Source organism: Astatotilapia calliptera, chromosome 18, assembly GCF_900246225.1.
Source record: "Astatotilapia calliptera chromosome 18, fAstCal1.2, whole genome shotgun sequence".
NCBI lineage: Eukaryota > Metazoa > Chordata > Actinopteri > Cichliformes > Cichlidae > Astatotilapia > Astatotilapia calliptera.
The window spans coordinates 12,973,867-12,990,661 of NC_039319.1; the positions used below are offsets into that span (position 1 = coordinate 12,973,867).

The window sequence follows — 16,795 nt, forward strand, 5'->3', positions numbered from 1 at the left end:
TTGTCTTACACATTTCGTTCTTCCTATGGAGGGGAAGTGAATGGGACAGCTTTTTGCCGTGTCTGGAGTCTAACAGAAAGAGTGTGTGTTTGTGTGCTTTTGTGTATGTTGCCCTTCCTTCCTTCCTGTCCACCCACGTACCAGTAGCAAAATGTTGAAATGTGCCAATGTGAAACATGAGACTTTCTCAATGAAGGGGGGGAAACAAAGTCATGTCAGAGATATTAAGGTTGCCTCCTTTTCATGTTCAGGCACATAAGTCCTCTGCTTGCAATGCATGGACATTGTCTGCTGCTCTGAGACTGATTGGAGGAATGATGCTCCCAAGAATATCTCTAGCAGTCTTTGGCCTCTTCATCACAACATGCCAATGCTCAACAACAAATGGTACAGTATAAGCTCAAACATTTGATTTAACGATTTGTCATGACCAAGCCTTGAGAAACCCCACAATTGTTTGGGAAATATATTTATATATTAGGATGTTTATTGATTCAAACACGGCTTTCATTAAAGGCTTGTTTGAATCCATACTGGAATAAACTTTGTGCAACAGGCTGATCTTTTTTTTTAACTTTCCCCTTTGCAGATTCCCCGTTTTCACTCATGAACAAAGCCACTGGTTTTTGTTTGCTGAAAAGGGTTAGCCGCTGCCTTGACCTACGCTGGACGACTGATGACCGGCTTTATGTTACCACAACTAAAAAATGCCTGGGAGCTCAGGGCAAAAGTATAGGAAGTGAAGTGAGCCTGTATGACTGTGATGACAAGAGCGACCTGCAAAAGTGGGAATGCAGGAATGGAACTCTGCTTGCCCTCAAAAATAATAATTTATTCATTGAGATGAAAGCTGATGAAACAATTGCTCTCTCAAAAACAACAGGACCAAATAACCAGTTCACAATTACAGGGACCTCAAGCGGTGCTTGTACAAGAACATACAGAGGTATAGTATAAAACATATGCTTTTATGTGTAAGTGTGCATTTGTCTATAGCCACTTGACCCAACCTGAAGCCTTTTCTTTTCACCTCCAGAGTTATTTACCATTGAGGGAAATGCATTAGGAAAGATCTGCATGTTTCCCTTCCTTTACAAAGACCGGTGGTATGGAGACTGCACTACATTTGACTCCTCAACAAAGCGACCATGGTGTGCAGTTGAAACAAAATTTGAACGTGAACAGTGGGGATACTGCCCAACCACTTGTGAGTTTGTCAAATTTCAACATCACTGGAGTGAAAATGTAAGAATTATTTGAATTAATTTTTTTTTCTGTCAAAATACAGCCACAGATCACTGGAGAAAAAATCTCATAACAGGAGCATATTACCAGCTGAACATACAGTCATCTCTGACTTGGGGACAAGCTGATACCAGCTGTAAACAGCAGGCTGCCTCCTTGGTCAGTATTGTGGAGCCCAGTGAGCAAGCTTTGATCTCAGGTGAGGTGCCACCTGGTGGATATTTGCCAGAGCTCAAACAGATGCAGCATTTTGAATTTTAAATGAAATAATCAAGATTTTGGATTACAAATACTTTTGATGTTGCATGAACCTGCACTATATTTTAGTATTTATCTGTGTTATTCCTACCAACTGACTTTTGTAAAGCTGATATTTTAATTCAGGAAAGAAAAATAAGTGCTTTTCTTTTTTCGTCCCGCTGTCTCGTAAACACTTGAACACACAGCATTATTGGGAGCAGGGAGAAAAAAACTTTGGATTGGGTTAGTTTTGGACCCAGAACATGGTTGGCAGTGGACTGATGGCAAACCTTTCCGTTATCTGCGATGGGATTCTGGTAAGTCCTCCCTGCAAGGACGAAGTTCCTTTCAGCAATAATCCTCAAAACATCTGAGCGATCTGGAAATTAACTGAAAAGTTTCAGAAAATTACAGTGTTAAGCAAATATAATCTGTTAGCCTAACTCCTGTGACAACTAGACTCTTAGGGTAAAAGGTTTTTCAAGAATTCATGTACGTAAGAAGTACAACAGTCTAAACCTAAAAAAACCAACAACTAAATATTCATTCATGTCTCCAAGTTTCGGCTAATTATTACACATTTTTATCTTTTTAACAACTAATACAGTATTTTCATTTTCTATCCGTCTTTTGTTAGTTTTTCTAAATGCTAAATACTACCAATATTGTTACAAATTACTCAAAGATTTAAAGTACTCCTAAAATTCTTATTGTGCATGATTGGGTAATGTGTGAGTGTTAACCATCATCATTATTATCTTGATTTAGGGAATCCACTTCCTAATCCAGGACACAACTGTGCAATTCTTGACACTGCTGGAGAGCACTCTTGGCAAAGTTCATCCTGTACCAAGAAAATGGGCTACATCTGCTACAAAGATGGGGTCCCACCAGCACCTCCACAAAGTATATAAAAAAATTCGATTCTGTTTTACCGCGATTTGAATATTTCTCTAGATTGCAGTAGTTTCTTGGGGGACATCAGAAGTGAAGTTCTTATATATTTGTTCTTTTCATCATCAGTTGAACAAGGATTTTGCTCAGCACCTTGGATTCCCTACAATGGCCACTGTTTTCATCTTCAGCGTAATGCTCAAACATGGTCTGGCGCTCAGAAAGCTTGTCGTGCAGAAGGCGGCGACTTAGCGACCGTCCGAAATGTGGAGGATCAAAGCTTTGTGATCTCTCAGCTTGGATACGGTATGTGGCAATCATATCTCCAAGAAATAATGTTAATATAAAACAGATTCCCAACAGCAAATATATTTCATACATTTGACAAGGTGCACATGTGCTGAGATTGAACACATCAGTTTCCAGTTTGTAATTCACTAATAGCATCATTAAACTCTTTATTGTTGTGGCAGGATATGGTAAACTTTAGGGATATTTTGTGGTTTAAAAAAAGTACACAGGCTAGGTCACAACATCTTTATTTGCATTTAATTTAAATCGTGTTTTTTTAAACTCTAACTAAACTGTCTATCTCACCTAAACCTAATCAAAATGTGTATTCCACCTAATCCAGTTTCTATTTACACCTACTGAGTTTATTCAAGTTTGTCTTTAATTAAAACCAAAATGTTTACTAATACATAAACAGCCAGTGATATATGAATAACAATATATGAATAACAGTTTCACTTCGTAATATCACTGAGAGAGTGCTGTATTCATCCCTATATCATAATTGTTTTTACTCTGGCAAATAATAAAAAAATACTGAATTTTGTATAAAAGACTAATTATTAAGAAAGCCTTAACAGATGAGAATGACATGCACACTTTACACATAATAACTGGCAGCATGACTGTACATTTAGGAGTGACAATAGAGATCATGTCATTCATTCAGCTCTAGCTTGCTGCGAGTCTATGTCAAATATTTCCACGCATGTGTGAGCTGTTGATTTTTTCATATGTTAAAGTACGATTTAGACAATGCCTGTCGCTCTTTACCAGTCTATGAACTGTACAAGTAATTTTCAGTGCAATGGGGAAATTTGAGCTTCTGGCTGATATTTGGTCCATTATTTTTCTGTAGCATCCACTGATGAGCTTTGGATTGGACTGAATGACATTAGGACAGAGGGACTGTTTGATTGGAGTGACCAGTCTCATGTGTCCTTCACCAGCTGGGAATATGGAAAACCAGGACTCTCCACTGATGGAGATGACTGTGTTCTCATCAGGGGAGAGGTAAGACCTTGTGCATATTTATTCATCTATATGTGTTTAGCTAGACAAATCATGCATGGAGGAAGCATAATCCACTACCCTTGATGTATTGATCTTCAAGAAAAAGTTTTGCAAGAAATATTAAACTGTATTTTTTGTGCTGTTTCTAGAGTACATGTTTTACAATACTGATATTTTACATATTTTTCTACCGTTTTAACTTAGTTGTGAGCTGCAGAATATTTTCTTCCGACATTTTTCTTCATAGTTTCCACACTGGTTTACAAAGTTGAATGTTATGAAATCAGTATCTTAGGTGTGGTAGACTGGTAAAGTAGATTCACTGTGAGAGAAAACACGACAAGACTCCTTTAGAATTAGAAGGCAATGCATTTACTTCTATAGCCATGTGTCATTCTTACGAAATATCTAAACTTTAAAACCTTTCATGATTTAAAGGTTTTGGGCAAGTTACAGGCTTTTTGGATGTGATAGTGTTTTACTGCAAATATAAGCACTTTGAGTGCTTAGCATTCTGAGAAATATACCAAAGAACCTTGGAGTAACTGTAATTACAGTGCTTTAAATATTTGAATTTTATTGATTCAGCAATCCAGCCCACAAATCTGCAAGTGTTTACAATGCTTTTGTTCTTGCAGAACGGGAACTGGGCAGATCGGTCATGTGATGAGCAACATGGCTTTATCTGTATGAAGCAAAGTTCCACTGAAAGCACTGGAAATGAACCAGATATAGACATCGGATGTAAAGCCGTGAGTAATAACAAAGCATGATTAAGGTTCAAATTTCACTTTGTGAAATCAGTAGTACATTCTAAAAAAACAGATTAAAAATAGATAAATGAAATTTTAATGTACTCCTCAGTTGTGATGTATTTACTCTCCTATAGGGATGGAAAAAACATGGCTCCTACTGCTACTTTGTAGGCACTGAGACAAAGACTTTCAGTCAAGCTAGTGAAGACTGCAAGAGTTCAAACTCATACTTAGCTGATGTTTCAAATGGGTAAGAAAACAACCAGTTCATCTTTGTTATAAATCACATAACGACTTCTTTGGGAAATCCACAAACATGCATGCAGATGCATGTGCTGCACGGTATATTAAAAATGACAAGAAATCCATGAATTGTATACATTTTTGCAGGGTGGATAATGCCTTCCTTGTCAGCTTGGTGGGGTTGAGACCAGAGAAACACTTCTGGATAGGGCTCTCAAATCAAAAGAATATTGATGTTTTTGAGTGGACCAACTCACCCACAGTAAGGTTCACTCACTGGAATAGCCAAATGCCAGGTATGGATGCATCTGAATTTCTGTACTTAAATATCAGGAATAAACTGCAGCCCAATAAGTTGCACATGACTATTGCTTTCCTCAATGCCCCAAGGTTACCAGCAGGGTTGTGTTGCCATGACAACTGGGGTTTTGGCTGGACTTTGGGACCTGCTTCCCTGCACCAACAAAGAAAAATATATCTGCAAGTACATGGCAGAGGGGATGGTTCCAACTGCTCCACCACCAACTGTAGCTCCTCCTAAATGTCCAGAGGGTTGGACTCGAGTGGGAACGAAAGCTATGTGCGCTAAGGTACAACCTTCGGTCAGCCTTGAGTGAACTCAAAGAAACTTTGTCTATTGTGGAGTATTTAGCACTGGCACTTTACAGCAATGCGATGTCAGCCAAAATATGCTATAAGTGTGAATGTGAGTGTAACTGGGTCTCTGTGTGTTAGTCCTATGATACACTAGCAACCTGTCAGTTTTAAGAATCTCTTCATTCATCACGATAGGGACTTGTTCTTCGTGTTTGGCATTCTATTTCTCCTTATTCCTCAGGACTCCATTCAGTGTTGTGCTCACAAAATTAAATTCAATTCAATTACCTTCAATTGCATGAACTATCTGCGGTTGAGAAATTTACAGAGTTGTTGTCTTGCGTTTGAAGTTTTTTACAGGTCCTCGCTCAGAAGAAAAGACTTGGTTTGAGGCCAGGGATTACTGCAGGGCCATTGGAGGAGATCTGCTTAGCATCCACAGTTCTGCTGAGCTACGACTGTTCAGGTACAGCATGACTTAGTCTACAATAACAACTACTGTTTATAATATCTTCTGTCAATTATTTTCCAGTCTAAATCATACAACCATTAGTTTATCCTAACATAAGATCAAACTCTAGACAATGATCATCTATGTGAAATAATCCTGTTTAAAAATATTCAGCATGCTGGCAAATATGTTTCACATTCACACAACACACCATGTTGGTGTTTTAACCTACTGAAAAAAAGCATTCATATAGTAGTACATTCCCCCAACCATTTTTGCACTACGGACCGGTTTATGCCCGACAATATTTTCACGGACCGGCAAATACAACAAAATACAACTAGTACCGGTACCGAAAAAAAGAAGATTTATTCATAACACACGTGAAAAGACCCAGGAAAACTGAGTTAACGATAAAAACGATAACAAAATAACGCTGAAAACCATACATTTCACACCTGAGCCTCAACTCTCACGGACCGGTACCGGTCCGAGGCCCGGGGGTTGGGGACTGCTGTTCTATGCAGTAGCAAATTCAGATGCACCATATTTTCGACTTTCATCACCTGAAGTACCACATCTTGCCTGTAGGGTGAAAACATATGGACATGTTTTAGCTTCTCTGATGAGACTGACACCATCAGCTAACTGCAAATGTAGCTAAAATGTTTGTTTTAGTACTTTAGAAGACAGTGAGAGTGTCGTTTCCTTTTTTGTACAGCAGAGGTGGAAAAGCCTGGATTGGACTTCACATTCCTGAAACAACCACTGGTTATGCCTGGACTGATGGAAGCCCAGTAAGTTAATGGCATTCTGTTCTTGTTGTTCTTTTGTTTTTGGTCATTAAATCATTAAATGTTATTTTAATAAAATATTTACAATAACTCAACATAATATTGTTGTTTCTTATTGTTAACAGCTAGATTTCCAGCACTGGCAGGAAGGAGAACCAAACAATTTCAACAATGCAGAATCTTGTGCTGAGTTTGTGATACATAACTGGGATGAAGAAGGTTCCTGGAATGATTTGAACTGTGACAGTTACAATGACTGGTTGTGTCAGATCCGTGCAGGTACAGTTGACTGAATGCTGACCAGTCTCACTGCTGGAACATTTTTTAACTAACTTTCATATGCATGTTCTTTTCTGTCTTCAGGGGTGAAGAGATTATTGTTAATATTCACAATATTATGTAATCTCTTCTTGCCATGATTTCAGTGTATATGATTGGAGAAATTGTCACTATTGTTGAAACACATTTCGGACTAAAAATAATGACTGCATTACAGTATACCGCAGTGTAGACTACAGAGTGCCACCACATGTTTACTGTTGCTTTCCTTTCCTTTGAATAAAATGGACTTCTGTCTGTGTTCTTGCAGGAGTGACTCCAAAACTACCTTCGAATAATACTGTGGTGGGTAAGTTCACATGAATTAACCTTGAACATAACCTGGGTGAATAACACATATGCACTACAAAACCTGGATTGCGGATTTGCCCGAGTACAGCTTCATCCTTTTTGGTGGTTTTGCATTGTAGCTCAAACTTGCAATTTCCCAAAGCAGTCTGATAAATCATTTTCATTGTTACCTTTCAAATAAACAAACTTATACTATAAATTATAAACAGTATTTTTTATAGAGCATGAGACCAATATAGAAAAAAACTAAGGAGGAAAAAGAGAGGTTATATTTAAAGATAAGGACTGCTTAGTGACACCTCATAAACTGATTGCATGTAATCATCAGCATTTTTACATATTGGATTTGTATATGATGTGTTTTGATAATTTCTATCCATTTTCATATTGTGGTGCTCATGATCAGTGTTATGTAAATGTAGTATATTAATTTGCATTTAAGCATGTGATGCTTAGATTAAGCATCCACCTTTTTACCATCTTTAAAGGTCTAGTATAAGGACAATATACAGTATACTGTTAGTATAGCTGTGAAACATCTGCATACATCATGTTGAATTCAGTTTTGTAAATCCACAAAGTGATGAAGTGATCAAACCCTGCACATTAAGAAAATCTACTGGAGAACACATTAAAAATTATTTGGTGGCGGTGTGGAGGCAAAGTCACGCTCTACGATGTGGACAACTGAAAATGGTTATTTTAAAAAATGTTTTTTAACTACTTGTGTCCTACATAAAAGATTTAAGCAAAGTTCATTCATTAGGTTTAGATTTAGATTGGAATAACATTTGTGTTCTCATGTAATAATAATATTATTTTAGAATGACATTAATACAGGACAATTTTCAGTTACCTTTGCATAAAAAATAGGTGGTAGAATTGAGTGAGTGTGTAATGAACTTGAATTAGTATTGAATTAGTACTTTTTTTAATTAAACAAATATATCTGTACTTCTACTTGGGTAAAGAATGCTTGTACTTTACTTGCTCCACCTCTGATAATGACATCACTGAAGAAATTAATGAATAAAAATAAATTTTAGTTGAAAAATATTTGGGATGATCTGAATATCAATGGGATAGATTTTACATTTTATACCTTTTTATTCATTGTGTACCTTCAGCCCTCTTCAAAAGTCTGATGTGGCCACCAGGTGTTTTAGTTGCTCTTTTTTAAGGTTGGGTCTCCTTGGACAAACGGATCTGACCAAAAGATACGGTAGAACACTGACAAGTCTATCAATGTATTTCTAAACTTTTACAGAATTCAATACCACTTCGGATGGTTGGCTGGAGCGGAGAGGGAATCAGTATTATATTAACAGAATGTCAATGCCCATGGAAGATGCTCGTCACTTCTGTCAGCAGAGGCACAGTGACCTAGTATCTATAACCAGTAAAGAGGAAAATGTTTTCTTATGGAAACAGGTAAATATCTATGTATTTAATTTGTACTTTTTTGTTTTGTTTTATTAATACATTAGAGCAGGCTGAAAACATTAGAATGTGACACACACTAGAGATAATTGTGCATATTTATGTGTGTGTCTACAGATATCCAGAAGCTATGGGCGTTATTATATAGGTTTGTCTGTGGATCTTGATGGGTCAGCTTGGTGAGTAATCATTAATGCCATAAGGGGAAAAGGGAGCTTTTAGGCCAACTCATGATCATTGATAAGAAGTGCATTTCCTATTAGATTTGTAATGAGGTACATTTCCTTTTTTTTACTGGTTAAGTTTCAGATATCAGTTCAAAAGACCTGTCATTTGATCTAAAGAAGATTTTTCTTTTTTAGCCATCAGTGAATTAAATCCATGTGGTCACATGTTTGTTTATTTATTATGGAATAGAAATAGTGACACCATAATACAAAAAAGTCTAACATCAAATGATGAATATTTTCATATGATACAATTAAAAATTTAACCATAATTCTCTACATTAAGGTGGATGGATGGTACTCCAGTGTCATTTCGAAGATGGGATGAAGATCAACCCAGCACTAGTGGCTTTGATCAAAACTGTGTTTTTATGTCTTATCACATGGGTGAGTAAAAATGCGCTGAACGCTTGAATTGAAAAATGATCAAATCTAGACACGATGTCTGGATTAAAATAATTGATTAATGGATTAGGATAATGTTCCTAATGAATTCTTTGTTGATCTTATAGGCTTCTGGAGGACTTCTAATTGTGGAAGAGAGCTTTCATTTATTTGCAAGCGAGGAAGGATGTTGCCAACCAACACCACTGCAGCCCCAACAGTTGCTCCAACAGGTGGCTGCCCAAAAAGATGGATGAAATTTGGCACAAAGGTCAGACTTTTAAACCTTTATTTCAGAGAAGTTTTTAAAATGACAACATTACAGCAGAGGCCCACCATCAAATTTTACATTGAGCCTTTATTTGGCTTCAAATGTCAAGTTGATTCTTTAAAATGTAATAAATAACTAAATAAAACACGAATGAAGGAGAATGAAGGAAGCAGAAAGAAGTTTGTCGAATGTGGAGTGGCATTAAAAAAAGTCAGCAAATTTTGACCCCTCCATCTGTGTACTTCATTCAGTACTAATTATAAATGAGATCATCTAAAATACACAGGTTTCAGTGGTGAAATGTTTCACCTAAGTCTTATCATAATAATAATTACATTTCTTTTCTGCAGTGTTACAACATCTTTAACGAAAGGCAGATCACCTGGGAATATGCACGGTCAAAATGCACTGAGGTGGGAGGCAATTTAGTCTCTATACCTACAAGAAGTGTGCAAGGTTAGTTCTAATTGTGTTTTATTCAGATTTGGATTTAAACTTTAACTCTTTCCCCCTTAAATACCTACTAGGTGTATCCCTCGTTTCTCTTTTCTGGACTCAATGGTTTCTGTTATATTTTAGGTCTGCTTCCAGAACAAAATTACTGGGTGTGCTTCTGAAGTTAGTGTGGTTGATCTCTGTCTGTACTTAGCGCTACATATTTCTAGGGCTAAGTTTGGAAAAACCTAAAGCCCATTCAAATGGTTGTCAAACCACATTTTTATTGGTGTATATTAAGGTTTCAAAACTCCTCATTAAGGGCACAGGGGAGGTCATTATGGAGGAAAGAGTTAAACATATCATACAGCTTATGAAGATGTGAATACTTTACCAAAAATGGAAAAGAAACCAGAAACCTACATTTAATATCTTGTGTCTGTATCTTCAATTTTCAGCATTTTTGATCACCAGAATGGTTCATACAGCATCTACAGACCTGTGGATTGGTTTGAATGCTATAAGCCAAGAGGGATTTTTCTGGACCGATGGGAAAAAAAGGCAATACACCAACTGGGGCTATTCTGTGAGTTCATTCAATCTCATACAGGTGTAATGTGAAGCTAATCCTTTGTACAACTATCAGTAGCTGTATTGTCATTTTACAGCTTGCTTTTGTATCATGATTTCACATTTTCAATTAAATTAAATTAAATTTCATTTATATAGCACCAAATCACAGCAGCAGTCGCCAATGCGCATTTCTTGTCGAGTTACAGATATATATTCAGTGATGCTATGATTTAATTGAACTACACAGAATTTAGTGTCAAGCTTTGACCAGCTTTTGAGTTTTCACTGACATTTTAAAGAAATATTTACACTAGCAAATTTTGATTTTAGAGACGTGAACAACCTTTTGGGATGGTGTATCCGAGATGGAATGAGGTAAACATAGTTTGAGCTATGCGTTGTGATTTGACAGGTAGGTGTGGTTAGAGATGTGTCCAGTGATGCTGGGCTTGGTCAGAGGTCAATGTCAAACTCCAACCAAAAGTTTTTCTTCTCCCAGGAATAGAAATGTTAATGAAATATTAATAATGATCATTTTGATTGCAGAGACTTCATCGTCATCCTGGCAGCTTTTATAAAAGATGGAATGAGGTAATGATTTTCCATATTAATTTAAGCATGTCACCACTGTTTGTATGCAACAAGTAATCTTAATTAATTGCGCATTTTAAAAAAATAGATTTTAAAATCATGTTCACTTACCATTCTTACCCAGGATGAATGTGTTGTAATGAATGGAAATCCTGTTTTTGGGATTGGTAAATGGACAACAAGGTCTTGCAATGACACCAATGGATATATATGTCAACAGAATCTTGGTGAGTTCATCTCTTTGGAGTAGACATTTTCAGAGGCTAAACATAGTTCATAAAATATTTTGTTCTCCTGCAGTCTCACCATTTAGGGGTAGTGTTAAGTAGCATTTGATCCAAATTCAAAAAGAGCTTCATTTCAAACATAAGCCTTAATTCTATTATTATATTTACATTTGAGCAAACAGGTGAAAATGTTATAGAGAGGTTGATGTAAACCCAGCTCTAACCCATAATGAGGTCGTTGGAGATCTGGTGGATGTTAAGAAGTTAAATTGTTGTTGTACAACTGCATTCCAGTGGTAGTTCACTCATATCAATGTGTTTGGCCTGCTATGGGGAACAAATTTGCAAATAATGCACAACAAAATAAATAAAAAGTCCTGTTGACAGTTATAATGTTTGCAGTGGTGCAAAAAATGTGAATTAATCTCATGTCTAATTTTATTTTTGCTCTTAACAGATCCAAACATTAAAGCACCACCTGAAACCATAGATTATAATATCTATGAGACTCTGGGAAATGACAGCATCAAGATTAATACTCAAAATCTGACCTGGGATGATGCCCAGAAACGTTGTAACGCTGAGAAAGCCAACTTGGCCAGCCTGCGAAATGACTGGACACAGGCATATGTTGAGCTACTGGCTATAAAACTCAATAGTCCTCTTTGGATTGGACTTAACAAACAGCAGGTACAAGGCTGCAACTATCCAAAATTACTATAAAAACTATAAAAAGTACTATAAAATGATTAAACATACAGGACACCTGAAAATAAGAGTTATACAGGGTTCTTGGTTATGTATGAAATAAGATGTGATAAAGTTATTAAATGACTTATTTTGGAAAATCATGACAAATGGCATATGACCCAAGATTGCTGACTTCTTAATAAAATCAAAATTTGTAATCTATATAACACATATTGGCAGAAGCAGTTTTAACAAGGTATGACAGACAGAAAACATCCCCCACAAAACTATTGATTTGACAACATCTGATCCATGTTTATTTTCAGACTGGAGGTTATTTTAAATATATTGATGGTTGGCATCTGAACAATGCCGGCTGGGCTGAATTTGAACCAAGCAGGGACAAACCTTGTGTGTATGTAGATGTGGATGGAAAATGGAGGACCGCTTTCTGCAATGTGACCATAAAAAGTGCCTGTATGCAGTCTACAGGTATGTTTTAACAAGTTAATGATTTTTCCTACATCTTTCGCATCTTGATTATACGTCTTAACGTCTATATTAGATATCACTAAATTGGCAACTGCTAGGTAACTGGCCAATGTCAAGCAATCTGTGCTTATTAATGTCTTTAGAAGGATGTAGTTAAAAGTAAGAGGCAGGATTTTCAGTGCTCTGTGTTCTGATCATGTGAGAGTAACGAGAACAGAACTTTGATGGCCTGTGAGTGTTTGAGACCCATTACTGTCTATTAAATAAGAGCTATTTCAGAGGGCTTTTTTTCCTTAGCTGGCTGTTGGTCAGCTCAAGTGTTCTTCTTTTATTATTTACATTAATTTACAGTAACAGACATCGCAGAACATTTTGATCCCAGGAGATAACCGTTTCACCAAGTCACAGTAAAACATTTTGTGATTCATTGAGCATTATTGCTTCTATTCTTCACAGAAGTGGCACCAACTGAGTCTACAATATTTCCTGGAAATTGTCCTGAAGATACAGATCTAGAGTACCAACAGAGCTACACATGGCTGCCGTATAGGGGTTATTGTTATTTGTTTATCCAAGATGAAATTGAATGGGCAGATGCAGCTAGCAGCTGTGTAAGGCATGGTAAGATACATGCTGAATAATTTTAGAATCACTATACAGTAAATATGTGGTGTTAAGATTAAGCCTAATATGTGTTTTCAACATTGTCACAACCAGTCGATTTTTGTTTTTAAGGTGGAGTGTTGGCTAGCATTGAAGATCCCTCCGAGCAAGAATTCATCAAAGGCTTTGTGACAAATTTCAAAGACAGACACAACTCTTTCTGGATTGGTCTGTTTAAAACTCATAAAGGTATGGCCACAATAAGTGTAATCTTTTAGTGTTTATAGAAAAACTATTTAATGAAACCATATTAACAATTTATTGACTTAATTGAAGAAACAAACTATAACCTCAAATCACCACTAAATCAGTACTATTTATCATGTCTTTCTTGTCAGCAACTGTGTAGCCACATTCAGTGGGGTATTGGTAAGTTAGCAAAGTGAAAAAAGGAATACATTTCTGTTTGTCTCTAGGGACATGGCTTTGGTTGGATAGAACTATTTTGGACTTCACTAACTGGGCTCCAGATGAGCCGGATTCTGATTTTGGAGCAATCCAAACCTCAGATGGGACTTGGAACTCGGGTCGCAGATGGCACGACAGACCATATATCTGTAAAACAGCCAAAGGTAAAATAATTGTGTCAATGTGAAGTAATTATATCCAATTATTTATTGAAGGAAAATGTTAACAAATGCACAACTATAATAATTTATAATTAATGATACTCATTACATGTGTTACTAAGCAGCTTGTTAGTACACCACACAGATGCCATCTACCATTGGATATCTTACATCTTACTTTACATTAATGCTAAAGTTTTATGGTTTACAGGAAAGAGAGAGCTAATAAACCTATATGTTTGCATTTTTACCATTTCTTTCTTTCTTTTCCTTTGTTTTTTTGCCACTAGTGATGCCTCAAACTTCAGGATCAAAAGATGGTAAGTTCTGTCTTTATATGGCTCTGTGTTGTTTAATTATATAACAATACTACTACTAATAATGTGAAAAATTTAGTGAAAATTTGTGAAAATTTAAATCATGTTTTAAAATCTGAACTTACTTGCTTAAACCTGCAGGATCTAATGGAGATCAAGCTCATCAAACTCGTGTCCACACTACTGTGGTAGTTGTACTGGTGATTACGATCACTTCCACACTGGTAGTCATTGCATTTTTCCTCTACAAGAAGTCTCCTGGTCCCTTCCCCACATTTGAAAATCCACTGTACTTCAATGGTGAACGATCGCAACCTGATGTGCTTGACACCAATAAACTAATAGAGAATGCAGAAAACCCTGAACCAGTTTTAACTTTGTGATTTTAGGTAGGGTCTATTAGGATATAAACTTTACTGTGTTCCAAACTGATGCATTACACTTTGATGATTTATTATTTGGTTGTTTACTATATGCAGTAAATACATGCAATTATTTAACAGTAAGTCACTAAATGTGAGTTTCAGTGGAGGTGGCAACCTCATTACAGACCAATTTAAGCTCTAGGATGTCTGTATGAATAGGATTATTATTTGATTTGTGTCAAGGATATCAACAATTATCAAACACTCAGGTGAAGAAACAACACTTAGACACTTGGAGAGATTTTTAACGTGCACGGGTGAGAGCTCAACAGAGAGACTCACACCGAGTCGCAGGCGTTTCCTTTATTTAACAAGCATAGCAGTTCCTGTTTTTCATGTTCGTGTGTGGGTGTTGTTTGTGAGTCAAATTCTGCAAAACTCAGCTTTGTGTGTTAATCTCATGTGGTCTTATCATATGGCTTATATGGCTTACAGTTTACTGTTTAGAAGCTGGGCTGCACAGTGTAAAATATGAACACTATTATTATGAAGCGAAGCATAAAAACATTTCCCCATAACAATTTGTTTTTCTTTATCCCTGTGATTGAATGTATATAATTATTACATGTGGTGCTTAGATCCACTAGTAGCTGTTCATTGCTTGTAGTCTTGAAATACATAAATGTACTGCCTGTTGGTATTGAATAAACATTAAACTTGGCAATAAACAATTAATGTGTATTTAGTATGTTTAGTTGCTATCTTTCTAGTTTTCAAAAGCAAAATTTGTGTTAGCGTTACCGTGTAATTTGTTTTTTCTCAGGCACACTTTGGACTAACAGATTTGATCTACATATGAAACAGCATGGTGTTGGTGATTAGTACTTAGTACCTCTTGCCTCTTGCAAGTAGTTCATGGGTGTAAAGTCAGGGCTTTCTGTGTGGTGTTCGCATGTGTCTGAGAGGTTTCCTCCCACAACCCAAAGGCATGCATGAAGTTAGGTTAACTGGTGATTCTAAACTGACAGTAGGTGTGAATGTTAGCATTGGATGACAGTGGGGTACAGATTGGACAGGTTATTGGAAAAACAGACAAACACACACACAATAAACTAATGCTTTTGTGCCTGACATTGAATAAGACCAAATGCAGACTAAATCCCAAATTTTGTGCCTAACCTGTCAAGTAAATTCTGATTTAAAATTACAGTCGAAAAACCTGCAAAAATAACTGTCTGTGCCTTTCAGTCATTGTAGAACATCTGACTAATATTGTTCGTTAATGCCGCTTTCATATACCTGTTCCGAGTAGTACGCTGCGCACGCATGCAGCGATACAGCGCGAAGGTGAGACCCCCCCCAGTGTTACCAACTTAGCGACTTTTTTTCTAAAAAGCGACTAGCGAAAAATCTGGTGACTTTTTCTGGTGTTATTGGAGACTTATTTATGACGACGCAGGGTTGGAATTGTGACATTAAAAAAAACAATAATTGCTAATAGAAATTTAATTTGTAGTTCTAAATAAACTCTAAATGCATTTAGGATGTCTTTTACTCACTTTATGTCTCTTCCACGATGTTATTTCTCTCTCCAACAACGTAGGTTACAATTACATTAGCATAACCAAGTATGCAAATTAGGCGATGACATCATTTAGCGACTTCTAGCGACTTTTAGGACAACCAATAGTGATTTTCCTACCCCCCCCCCGGGTGTGGAGTTGCTTACATGTAATGTCTGCTCAGTTACGTAGTAAAACAAAGCTTGCTAGTAATCACGAATCCAGAGTCATTGCTGAACATCAAACATGGTGTCAGAAGTTGTGGTTTGGTCATGTGCTACAGCCCTGCTGACAGAGTGGTAAGGCCAAAGTTTTCTCAGCACTTTGCAGACGAAGCAAGCAAGTAACCAGCTAGCGTTGCTCGGCTATCGCAGGAAAGGCTATTAAGCATCAATGACCATGTCAGACGGATTCCGTAGACCAGAACCATTGGTGTTCAGTGGAAACTTCGCCGAGAAGTGGCGTGTTTTCGAGCAGGAATACGACATATTCATAGCATAAGGATGCTCGAACTAGAGCGTTCATCCTGCTAAACCTGGCCAGCTCTGAAGCCATCGAGCGGGAGCGCGCCTTCGTTTATGCACCCGCTGTGCACGCGGGGGAAGGAGAACACAGACAATTGGTGAGAGAAGCAGAATCGAGAGAAGACCCGGAATGTCTCAAGCGCAAATTTCGGAAACTGTGTAATTCCCAAACAAACATAACAATGGAAAGGCACAAGTTTAACGCTAGAAACCAACGACCAGATGAAACAATTGAGTCTTACATGAGCGACTTGAAAAAGAAGGCAGGCAGTTGCAGATTTGGCCAGCTTAAAGACGAGCTCATCAGAGAC

The 16,795-nt window shown here is 37.0% G+C and overlaps 1 protein-coding gene across 4 annotated transcripts; it reads left to right on the forward strand.

The window, feature by feature from the left end:
• The first annotated feature begins 231 nt into the window (after positions 1 to 231).
• LOC113010906 (macrophage mannose receptor 1-like) lies at positions 232 to 15,129 on the forward strand. 4 transcript variants are annotated; one of them, XM_026150179.1, is made up of 32 exons: positions 232 to 387; positions 590 to 946; positions 1,037 to 1,207; positions 1,289 to 1,444; positions 1,692 to 1,802; positions 2,254 to 2,391; positions 2,509 to 2,685; positions 3,530 to 3,684; positions 4,323 to 4,436; positions 4,574 to 4,689; positions 4,830 to 4,978; positions 5,073 to 5,272; positions 5,630 to 5,745; positions 6,452 to 6,527; positions 6,650 to 6,803; positions 7,114 to 7,152; positions 8,422 to 8,585; positions 8,712 to 8,773; positions 9,108 to 9,208; positions 9,334 to 9,476; positions 9,827 to 9,932; positions 10,370 to 10,497; positions 10,815 to 10,859; positions 11,031 to 11,075; positions 11,200 to 11,302; positions 11,760 to 11,992; positions 12,319 to 12,484; positions 12,941 to 13,105; positions 13,220 to 13,336; positions 13,564 to 13,719; positions 14,007 to 14,036; positions 14,175 to 15,129. In XM_026150179.1, exons 1-32 carry the CDS (start codon positions 315 to 317, stop codon positions 14,414 to 14,416), a joined length of 4,308 nt encoding a protein of 1,435 aa, XP_026005964.1. In that variant the 5' UTR covers positions 232 to 314; the 3' UTR covers positions 14,417 to 15,129. The 4 variants fall into 4 exon arrangements, with proteins under 4 accessions (XP_026005964.1, XP_026005965.1, XP_026005966.1 ...); XM_026150180.1 differs by having other exon boundaries at positions 6,455 to 6,527; XM_026150181.1 differs by lacking the exon at positions 10,815 to 10,859.
• Positions 15,130 to 16,795: the final 1,666 nt, after the last annotated feature.